Source organism: Plutella xylostella, chromosome Z (genome assembly GCF_932276165.1).
Source record: "Plutella xylostella chromosome Z, ilPluXylo3.1, whole genome shotgun sequence".
Lineage (NCBI taxonomy): Eukaryota > Metazoa > Arthropoda > Insecta > Lepidoptera > Plutellidae > Plutella > Plutella xylostella.
Genome location: NC_064012.1, coordinates 1,836,553 through 1,848,837, shown reverse-complemented (window position 1 = coordinate 1,848,837; position 12,285 = coordinate 1,836,553). Strand labels below are relative to the sequence as shown.

Sequence of the window (12,285 nt, the reverse complement as noted above, 5' to 3'; positions counted from 1 at the left end):
CATTCGAGAAGCGTTTTCGAACGTTAGTAGTACGTAATAAAAACGTCGCAACTTTCGTCTGTGATCCGTCGAATTCGAAGTTTAAAATAAAAATGTCACAGAACGGGCGGGAACTGCCACCGAGCCGGAGTTTCCCCGAGTTGGACGTCTGCGGTCGGAGAAGTCAGGATGTGCTCCCAGTAATTGAATCATTTTTAAAAAGAGAGACAGGATCGCAAAAAAACGCATTCAGAAGCAAGTCACTAGACAGTGCATCCGATCTAAGAAGTATTGATTATTTTATAGTGTTTGCAGTTGCAGAGAACATTTTACATCCTGCTAACATTATAAACGCGAAAATTTGTAAGTATCTATGGATGGATGTTTGTGAGTATTGTGAGTCTTTCGCGGACAAGCGGCTAGAGCAATTTTGGTGAAATTTGGTGTAGGTACAGGAAGCTGCATAACCTGGAATTACCACGGCAGTTTTTTTGTGAAATTTTCATAATTCTATCTTGAAATTCGGATATGAAATGAACCACACCACACGTAAGAACTATTCTTGAGTAAAAACGCAATCTGTGTCAGAGCTGTCAAAACATCATAGATTCGGAGCGAGCCTCGCTACATTGGCGTGCTTCATTTTTAGAACACTCTCGTTTTAGTGCTATAGGAACAACATTACATGATATTGATTGAGATTCTTTATGATTGCCGTATTTTTTGGGTTAAGCAAGTGTAGCATGTGTTCTTGTTAATATTTTATTACTGGTTAATTTTTACCATAATAAACGTTATTTGAACTTTATTCCGATTTTAATTTTAAAAACTAAATAAATCAGTGCTTTATTCACAATTTACAAAAGTAATTATGTTTTTGCTATTCTACTAGGCAACCTGAATAAGATATGCACTTGATTTGTTTCAGGAACATCGTCTTTTTTACATGATATGATTACATTGTTTCCCAAGTCAAATATCTGCTCAAATACAGTGCGCGGGCGCCGTCCAAACGCGTACATCAAACAATACAGCCCGCGCCTCTTAAATTACCATCTCTGCATGTGTCTAGCTTTCAACGTGTTTTTTAAACCACTCACAGAGCAGAATCTTCTTCAGAGGCTTCTATTTTAGCTCCAGTTACTGTTGCGATTGAGTGCTAAATTGAATGGTATGGACGGGTGGAGCAAAATCACACACATTTTAAACACGGTTAGACACGCAATCCTATGCGACTGCTATTATGGACAGCTCTCCACTAGTACCAAGCGGTTTGGTCCGATTATAAAAATCGGAATTGTGAATTCAGATCATATTTTTTAATGACAAATTAATCCATACACGAACGGATAAAAATCAACAGATAGTTATTATATCAATACCGAAAGTTAAAATGTCATGCTTTTAATTTTGTTATTTATAATAACGTAGTTCGTAGCTTTACCAATTTATCTTTTTTGAACTGAGACATATATAGGTAGACAACTTCCCTTCCAATAAAGTATCATATACTTCACTTGCAGCCGCACTATAGCCCATGCTTTTAAGGTATCCGATATTATGAGCATCTTTGGAAAAATACATAATCTCATTTGAAGGCTAGTGCATCGGAAATTGTTTACGGGCTCCCTTACTTAGGCATTTAATACGTAGAGAAAGGTTATTTGGCCTTGTAGTCTAAGTATTGAGGAGGTATAATAATATAACAGAACACTAGTGCTACCTTAAGCTCTAAATGTAACTCTCAGACACACAAGCACTAAATGGACTAGGCTTGTAGGTACTTCTATGTATAGGTAGAGTTTACATTAATAGCCTATGTCACGAACACGAACAATCTCGTCTTGTAATGATTCAATTTGCTATACAAAGCATTTGTGTTGCTACTCAGCCTATATTGGACGATCTTCTGAGGATAGCAGCTAGTTACCGTACCGCTGATATTTGATTCATCTTCCTATAGGTAGGTATACATGGTCATACTAAACTATTAGTCCAACCGCCTAAACAGTAGGTTGACTAGCGACTGTTTGTAACCTTACTTACCTTCCCGTGATTTTCAGTTGAGTCAAATATCAAATCTTGGAGATCCATAACAGCAAGAGTTGCCCAAAGTATGTATAAACAAAGGGTACAAACGCATCGGTCCCGACCGGGACAAAACATTGTAAAGGTATACATTTAGAAATTACCGTAAGTACCAACACCATCGTAATAGCAGATCCATCCATCTACCCATGCTCAATCAGTTAATAGCCATCTTCTTCTGCGTGTGTATTATTACCGTCTACACATTCATGGCCAATAACTTTTTACACACACGGCGGCGGCCGCCATTGTTGCTCGACAGAACGTGTTTGTTTTCTTGGAAAGCTCGGAAAACAACGCGTCACCAACACCGCATGGATGGAGTTAATCCGATACAGTTTCAAACTTGTTATAATGGAGGCTGCCAACTCCTGCTAAACTATGGCGGGATTGTACATTCGTAAAACCACAAAATATTCCTGCATCTGCAAACGCCGCCGCCGCTGCACAACCTAGTTTAAAACAAACGTACAACAACGAAGGCATTTCTAATAAACTACAACAAAATAATAAACTCAACTCTACAAAAATACTACGAAGGTAACAAGCATTTTTTTCGCACTGGCAACCTGGAAAAAACCACTAGCAGTCTACGAAAATAAACTCAAACAGCCTATAGCTACTTAGGCACATCGAGTACCTGAGTGGTATCTCTTCTCGTTGTGGGTGACTCGGCGGTGAGTGCGGCGGTAGCGGGTCTGCTGGCGGCTGCTGGCGCTGCCGCTGGCGCTGCCGCCGCCGCTGCCCCCGCCCCCGCCGCCGCTGCCGCCTCCGCCGCCGCTCCCCTCGCCGCGCGGGTTGCGCAGCCCCATCGCACCGGCTGTTGGCATAACACCGAGCTGACCTTTACGTCCATCGTTCGAATAAAAAAACAAAAGAAACAAAAAAGTCAAGGAAAAACATTTTCATTGTTTCCTAAAAATACAGGTAAGTATACTAAAGAATGCGAATCATGGCGAAACTGAAAGCATCCGAAAGTTCTGAAACTCTTGTTTTTTCAGGCGCCTTTGAAAACAATCATATTTACAATTGTTTGTTTCTTTAGAAAGGTACGCGGCTACCATAAAAGTGTTGTAAAGTAACAAAGTACGCATAAAGTATTTAAAAACAAAATATAATCCAGAACAACATAAATCAGTAAACATAAAAATAATTACCTGATACGCAAATAAAGCTTCTTCAAATGAAAATAATACACAATAAGAACCGGAAGCTTATCTGAAAATAACAAAAACAAAAGAACAAGAGAAATATAGAAGTGTAATTTATTGAAAACCAATAATGTGTTTGAGTTATATGTAAATGTATCTAAGTTATGTATTTCTATCCTCATAATATTATATTGTTCTACAATCTATGTACATAGAATGATGACAAACTACTCCCTACTAACTGCCATGGCTAATCAGAATGAGTCGATATAACACCATATAGCATAGTTTATTTTCAAAATTCTGACCAGGTTAAACTTTTAGAAATAAAAATAAAAACTTTGTTTGCAGTGGCTCTCGCAGTAAGCCGCTTAATAAATCCCACTGCGCAAAATTCCTCGGAGTTTCGCGCTCTGCCGCTGTTCAGAGAAAAATGGCTGGAGCTTATTCAATTGAACCACTCGTTTAGTATCAGGTGATGGGAAGACTAATAAAAAGCGAAAGCTGGGACACCGATTTTTCAAATATCTCTATGAAAGTCAAGTTTCAGGTTCACAAAGTATAGGTTTGAGCTTGGTGACATCGATGTAATACCTATTGCTTTTTACCTACACAGTTTTATTATTATTCACCTAAATTGGAGAGGCGTGCTATTTACAAACAAACGTATTCAACAGGCGGTATTTGCCATGTGGCGCGTTATCAACGGGGTCGATGACCGTGCCACTGATAACGCCGAGGTGAGCACGATTATCGGTTACGAAACTGTAAGCTCAGGGCACGGAGATCCTCATTTACATACTTATTATTATAGTTCTTCTTATAGTTCAGTTTTAATAATTTTATTTACAATTAGGTTAGGCTTCATTAGTTAAATGTAAATTTATATAATAACCATTATAAAAGATGAATAATTAATTTAAAATTTAAACCACACACAATGAAAACCATATTTTGATTGAAACGTTATAAATATGCAATTAAATTTTAATTGGCCGCTTTTTACACGTAAACCGTTTCAATAGCAAAACAAGTGTACTGTAAACTTTATAACCACTAAATTATGCGGTTAATTATGACGATATTTCAGCATTTCCAATGGTATTTTCCGGCAGGGCGGTCAAGCGAGCTCGCACGGTAGCGGGACTCGAGAGGCGGGCCGACGCATCCACCGTTAATTGACTGTTTGATTGTAAACAATGCCTTGTAATTGGCCGAAAATCCAACATGGCGCACGCGTCAATAAACAACCTTTGATAAACAATATTCACAACGAACAAGATAGTGTGCCGATGCAGAAGGTGAAAAACGTCTGGATTAACACATCAATTTAAAAGTAAGCGTATATGAGAATATTAAATTTGTGATTTTATTCATTGGTTATTAGATTGAAGTTAATGTGTTTCTCTCGGTTTGACAGTAAACAAGGTAAAATGTAGCTGTATTACATTAATGCGGACAGCAGCGTGGTTTTGTACCTGATACTCTATCTGGTTCGTTTATTGTTTATCAAAGCGCGGCGGCGTGTGCGCTAATGACACTTGCGTTCGTCAATTTGAGCTGTAAGTGATATGGCTCGTTGAGGGTATAATCTGTACAACACTGGGTGGGTAAATTACCTGCTGAGCTGCTGAGTGAGTTTTTATTTTGCCGTGCTGTTTAACACCCACCGAAAACGGGGATGACTTTATTTCTCATAATGTGTAATTGTATTATATGTCTGTGGCACGTTGAAAAGAGTAGAAGAGAAAAAAGAAGGTACTTTTCTTTCTTTCTCCTATCTTTAAAACATAAATATTATTAGGTACACTCATAAAATTAGATAAAGGTAGACAATTATTTATTCGGTGTCCAAGTTATAATAAGTAAGTTAGAAGTTAAGTTTTCCAAAAGTTACATTTAAAAAAAGTCGACACCAAATCACCAGTATTATGAGTATTATGAATCAGTAATCCACCAAAAGATTACCGTTTGCAGTCTCAACGTTGATCAATAAGGTAACAATTCGTAACATCGTCGGTTGACACGAGTAACGTGATACTGCCGACGCGACGCTCCACCGAAGGCCTAGGGCAACTCGACAGCCCGTGACCAGCTCAACCAAATGCCATTGAAATGTGCAAAAAATGGGATGTAGGTATTTATACTGGACCTAATAGGGTAAAACCGTATTCAGTTATTTAGAGGTAAAAATAAAAAAGATCCCGACGAATTGAGAACCTCCTCCTTTTTTTGAAGTCGGTTAAAAAGTGGCGAGGCCAGGCTACTGTACAGACTAGGTCGCTTTGGCATGAAATCTAGAAGATAAGTAATTTTTGATTATATAAATACACAAAAAGTATAATACCTTTAGTTATATACGAGTATGTGCTAGTTTAAGTTAACAAACTGTTTGTAACATATCTTTATTTTGCTCCTACGAGGGCTACATCGTCATTTTATGTACGATGTCCTCTATAAATAAATAAGATAAAAAAGTAAGATTGATAAATTCATAAGTTAGTTTTTATAAGTAGATACTAAAAACCTGGTAGTTGCCAAAGACAGGATGGCGTGGCCCACTCTTTTAAGGCCCTTTCTACCACTAGGGTAGCTTCAGACGGCAACACTAAGTCCCAGACATCAGACAATATACCTAAGCACAATAAATAAAAGTAAAAATAGGTGCCGACATGAGCTGGTTCTCTATAAATGAAACCAGCCGAAGGGTGTAAATGAAACAGCACCAGTAAGATAAATAAATCATTTCCTATACTGTCACCGTAAGCAACAATAGGTAGGCAAGCCTGTGTGCTGTGTATGCTCTTTGAATTCAGCTTTCAATCCTAACTAATATTATAAATGCGAAAGTAACTGTGTCTGTCTGTCTGTCTGTTACTCTTTCACGCCAAAACTACTGAACGGATTTGAATGAAATTTGGTATACATATCCTGATCCTGAGAAAGAACATAGGCTAGTTTTTATGCCGGAATTCCCACAGGAAAACTTTTTAAGGCGAAACGAAGCTCGCCGGAACAGCTAGTATCAAATATACAGAAACAGGTGCATTATAACAACAACAAAAAAAACCGGCCAAGTGCGAGTCGGGCTCGCGCACAAAGGGTTCCGTAGCAGCAATTAAATCAACCTATCTCAAAAACTATAAGAGATACTTTGATCAAACCAAAAATCGTTGAAAGAGTTAATTAGCATGCATCACCTCAATTTTTTTTAGAATTTTATACCCCGTAGTTATAAAAATAGAGGGGGGGGGACATACTTTTTACGACTTTGAGAGCTGATATCTCAAAAACCGTTCACTTTAAGAAAAATGTTTTTTAGAAAACTTTATATCATTTTAAAAGACCTTTCCATTGATAACCCACACGGGTATGTACATCGAAAAAAAAATTTCATCCCTCAGTTACATGTATGGGGGGCCCCACCCCCAATTTTTTTTTTTACTATTTAGTGTCATATTTTTGTAGCGGTTCATACAACACATATTCCCATCAAATTTCATCACTGTAGTACTTATAGTTTCCGAGTAAATCGGCTGTGACAGACGGACAGACGGACAGACGGACATGACGAAACTATAAGGGTTCCGTTTTTGCCATTTTGGCTACGGAACCCTAAAAATGGGAACTGCGCACTAAAAGTTTGTTTCTAAATTATTAGTTTCAGAATAATCAGAATCCAAGTATAATTTTATGTTTACTTACATTTCCTGTATCAATCTCGAGAGCCTATAACGAAGTGTGCGTCGAATGTGGCTCAGTAGAGCAATCATCTCTCGGCAAAGATTGCTCAGTGTTGATATGCTAATCTTCCACTTTAACGTGTAATGGGTTCGGAACCCGACAAAACCCGTATGAAAGTGTGTATTTAATCCGGGGACCTAAGTGAGCACAAAGTGTTTAATTGCAATCGCGCTAGATGACTAGAATTATCAGTGTAGCATTACAATGTTAATTATACGTGAGAGCGCAGTGATTTCAATCTTGTTTCTAAGAGCTTTGGCCGATAGTACCTAAGGCCTAGTTTGTGTTCATAATTTATTGATTTATTATATATTGATTAAGAGCGGTGGTAGCTAGCGAAATTAGCGTTAAATAACCGCTAAAAACACAGTGTTAAATAAAATGATGAAGCTCCAGCCAAAAGTAAGTGAGCAAGAACGAAAGTTGGAAGCTATGAAAATATAAATTTTTGCTCTCTGTAAACTCGGAAAATGCCATTGAAATAGAGTTATGCGGAGTATTTCCCGCAGTAAGCCGTCCAGCCGACCCCGGAGCCTCGCGCCTTCGCCATTTACACATTTAATATTAAAGTGCTGGGAAAAAATCCATTCATCGGATATGCCTTTGACCAATAACGTTTTAAACCAAACATCACAGTTTTTTTGAGGTTTACAGATATTGAATGTCCAATCGTTTACAGACGATCTTTTACAAAATAAATTTTATTAGTTATATTATTTACTCTAATCAATATCAAAGGACTTGAATGTCCAATCGTTTACAGACGATCTTTTACAAAATAAATTTTATTAGTTATATGATTTACTCTAATCAGTATCAAAGGAACGACTTTCTTAGTATTTGGTGGTAGACAGAACTATAAGAAAAACACCCGACTCTGTGGGAAATTGCCTGATTTCTTGATAGCGTTTGATGTTATAACGAAAGCCTACAAAGCCTTCAAAATGTTTTGAGTATCCTTACAAATCTATCAACAAAGAATCTGTAAATAAATAGGTACCTTCCTTTTATCAAAGAATTTAACTCTATGAATAGAAAAGATGGTAATAAAATGTATAATTATTGATGTTATTATAACGTTATATTTTTAAATTAAATTCAATTCAAACACCTATAAATACAAAAAAACTGGACCTAATGGACTTTTACTAAATAGCTTCAGTAGAATCTTTCATTTTTCTCAAAGCCAGTATTTTTTACGGGATTAACCAGTACAATTTCTGATCCTCCAAAAAATTCTACTCATCCGAACGTAGAGCTACAATAATTGGAAGTTAGTTGAGTTAAACAATCGTAGCTAAGCGATTAGCCAGCCAAACCACTTTTCATTTATCATTTTCAGACACGAATTTTATGCAGAAAATGGTTTAAAAAAACTTTGTTTTCAGGCATATCAAATAAATATATATTAAAAAATATAGGAATTAAAGTAGTCTTTGGATGGAATTCCTGTTTTGATATGTAAACAGGAATTCCTTCCTGAGAATTGGATTTCCTATAGGAAAATTGATTAAGAACCCAAGAAAATAGACACAATAAAAAAACTATTGTTTTTCGGCCAATAACGCAGCTACGGGACGCAAATTTTTAAAAACAGTAGGCATTTAAAAAATACATAGTTATTAGCTTTTTCACAACGAAATTCAGCCTGAACAGATCCTAGGTCTAAATACTAGTCAGCCAGGCCGAGGCGAAGGCAACCACCTGTAGCAGGCGTGACGTAGGCCGCGTCAGGTGGTCACTCTCAACAAGAATTGTCACGCAATGGGCAGGATTAATACAACGAGATAGAGAGGTGGTTAGCGCGTGATGACTAAACGGAATGCGGTGGTTTGTTTACGCGTTCGTTTTCAGAATACGCACGTTGTAATAGTGCTGAAATTGTAGTTTAGACAGCAGTTTGGAAAGCTTAAAAATATTGATAAGTAAATTTTTATTGTAATGTAAGTTGTTCATTATTAGGTAGATTCTTGGTATTATAAAAAAGAGTATTTACTTACCATTACCCACTATAGATGTTTGAAATTTAAATTGAACATTTATTTATTGTTGAATAAGTTATTTAAAAAAATATTATTTGAGTAATTGAATCTTTAGTATTGCGTCTCAATTGGCTTTTACCACCACTTCCAAAAGCAACAAGAATTTATTACAGAAGTCACAAAACAAAATTCCAAAAACCTATCATTATAAAAAAAATCAAGACCCTAAAATCGCCAAAACTACAAAAAAAAACTAGCAATAAAATCCGCCAAAACAATTTAAAAACCAGTATAAAAGACAAAAGACAACGCACCAGCAATAGCGTTGGACAGCATCTCAGTAGTCGCGACCGCGCTTGCAACAACTCCACTGATCCACTGGTGGAACAAGTGGTTGCAGGTGCACTGTCGCGGCGAGGTGGTTCGGACCACTGACGCGCCGCGCGCTGCGCCCCGAGCCCGGGGGCGGGGGCGCTACACGAGCCTCCGCCGCGCCGCAAGGACCGCCCGCCCAGACATTTTTCATTACCAAGGTTACAACGGGCAAATGCCCAGCAGGCTCCACCCCCCTTCTCTCTGCAATATTTCCCCCCCAGTATGTTTTTTCAACTAATTGAAGAACAAGAGGGTATTAGTCAGGTAATTGCTTTGATATTTAACAAACAGGTGGGAGGAAAGCGCATTCGAGAGCTCGCTAATGAGGCTAGGAAAATATTTTTGATCCTGTCTCGCTTGTTATATTTGATGTATTTATTTATAAGTGAACTTGAACTGGAGCTTGAGTCGTCAATTAAAATCTATTTATAAATTATCTATTTGTAATTTATGCAGGTAGCTATTTTAAATACTTACTTAAAGTACCTACCTACCTACATTTTGAGACGCCTTCAAAATGTCAACTATAATTAAAACTCAATTATTCAATCCCAATTTATAAAAGGCAACATGAGTGGGTTGAAAAAAACAAATATTTATTTGTTATAAGTAGTACCTATTTTTCTAATTTAGATGTAAGTAGCTTAAGTCTAAACAAATAATTGTATACTTACAGTAAGTAGGTATTACGAAAACTATTATAGAAAATAATTGGTAACTTATTTGCTATTCTAAGAAAACAGACTTAACAGACAGACGTAGAGACAAAGGTAACGGAAAGAATTATAAAAAATCGAGTTAGTTTGGCGCCCTTGCTGCGTCTCTGGTGTCAACACTACTCAAGACCTCACTATCTGTAGCCAGCTTCTAAGACTTTTCTAAACCTTCTGTGACAGACGTGAGCTCATTTACCTGTATATTTTCCACTGCCAGTACGGAAAATAGGAATCTACGTGAATTCCTTTTCATGAAATTAGACTATGGTACAAAAACCTCACAATAGCAATTCACAATTTTTATTACGTCAACGACATTTCAGCGACCAAAATTTTAGGCAGTTTTCCCTCATACAAACGTTCTCTACTTATAACTTGTTGAAGATAAATATGAAAATAAAAGTATTTTTCGATATTAGTCATAGTTCAATAACGTCTCAGTTTGTATATCTAAATATATGCCCGAAATAGGTAAACCGTTTTAGAAATCGCCAAATCTTTGCCCTAGCTAATTATGCGTCAATTATCTTTGATCATATTTTATTACTCTTCACTTGTTTTTCTTTTTATGCATGAATAAGATAGGTAAATAAGATGTAAAAATAAATCCTCTACCTATTCACAAAAAAACGAAGCTGATACTATTCACGCACTCAATATTTTGTGCATCTAGTGGGACTTTATCTCACGGATTCGAAAACTGAACTCTCTGGCACTGTAGCACGGGACGCTATTAAGACGTGACAAGAGTTCTCCGTCGCGCTCGCTCTTGAGGCTGCGCGATGTGAGTGAGCGCGATGCAAAACTCTTGACACGTCTTAAATGCGCCCCGTAATAGCCCTTCTGATTCGTATTTCGTCAAGTAAGAGTAGTCCATCTGATATTGAAGATTCCCGCGTTGCCGTTGCGAGTCGAGATGGCTGTAGTTTATTTGAATACCTCACGCCTCTCGCGGAATACTGAAGGACTCATCCTTGACGGTAAATTTACAGAAAAACAATACATTTAAATAAAGTTAACTTATTTTTTGTAATAGTATGTATGTAAAAATCAGCAATACATTTATAAATATTGATATCGATTCTGAAGGCAGAAATTTTAAATTTAGCGATGTCAAAACCTTAATTTCTTTGTTTAAAATTCGACTCTATGATTGTTTCCGTAAATGTCATTTTATGCTAGCATTTTTTTTAGTTTGACAGCGTTAAAATTAGAATTTCTGCCTTCAGAATCAACATCATTATCCATACAAAATATGTTCAAATTCAGGAATGTAGATATAGAACACATTTTCCGATTATCATGCTATAATGTTAACAATAAGGAGGTACGAAGATGAATTGTTTTGCGGTAGAAAAAAATTGCGGTTACTGAATTATTTTTAAAGATTCACGGTCAAACGCGTAGACGTAAAAAAGTGTTTTAGAAAAAAACTGCACAAAGTACAAAGCTTTTAAAAAATGAACGAAGTACGAACGTGCCGGCAATACAGTTTGAAGGATCCATAACGGCCTTCGAATCCTCTTCGCATAAATTAAGACCGGCAACGGATTTTTGTTCAGAGTTATTGTTCATTTTCCCCACTAAAGAACGTTTAGACAAGCGCCTGTCGAGTCCACTTTTATCAGTAGGAATATATTATTTTGTATTTCCATATGTAAAGCTCATAATATGAGTAGGCGTAGCAGGTTCTGATTACATTTTCATAAGTATGATTTTTTTAAATAACTTTTTTAACCAGAAATGGTGTTTTAAAAATTAATAGTTTTTCACTACTTTAAATTTCAGATGAAAAATGTGACCAAATAATTACGCCGAGATGTGGACCTTTGTTCGAAATAAATTTAAAATTTTCGGACACTATTATTTTAAATATATTGAGTTTTCTCATTTGGGACTCAATGAACTGCAATTTATTCACTTTTCAGTTACACACTTTAAATAAATTGATTTTATAATTGAAAAACATTTTCGGCTTCATTTTAATTATCTTGAATAATTCCGAGAATATTGGTTATTTCTTTATCATCCGTAAGCTTCATAAAATTCACGAGTTCCACGTCTGGGGGCGTAATACACTCACGAGCAAAGAAAAAGTTCCAGTGAGGAAAGTACCAAATTACTAAACAGAAAAGACGAGCTTAAACTTCAGTCTGCTTAGACTTCAGTCTGCAATATTGAAGTACATTTAACAACGCCTCAAAATATTACCAACCAAAATCGTAAATTGTATAAAAAATTGGTGGAGAC

The 12,285-nt window shown here is 36.6% G+C and overlaps 1 protein-coding gene across 3 annotated transcripts in view; it reads right to left on the bottom strand.

Moving 5' to 3' along the window:
- LOC105382687 (disco-interacting protein 2) overlaps positions 1–12,285 on the bottom strand; it is a 99,994-nt gene that overhangs the window by 65,796 nt on the left and 21,913 nt on the right. Inside the window, exon 3 of one of the 3 annotated variants that reach the window (XM_048632860.1) lies at positions 2,708–2,887. The exons of the other annotated variants lie outside the window; for them this stretch is intronic. Within the exon in view, the coding sequence (XP_048488817.1) occupies positions 2,708–2,887 (180 nt within the window). The remainder of the gene's footprint in view (positions 1–2,707; positions 2,888–12,285) is intronic. 3 annotated transcript variants of the gene reach the window in all.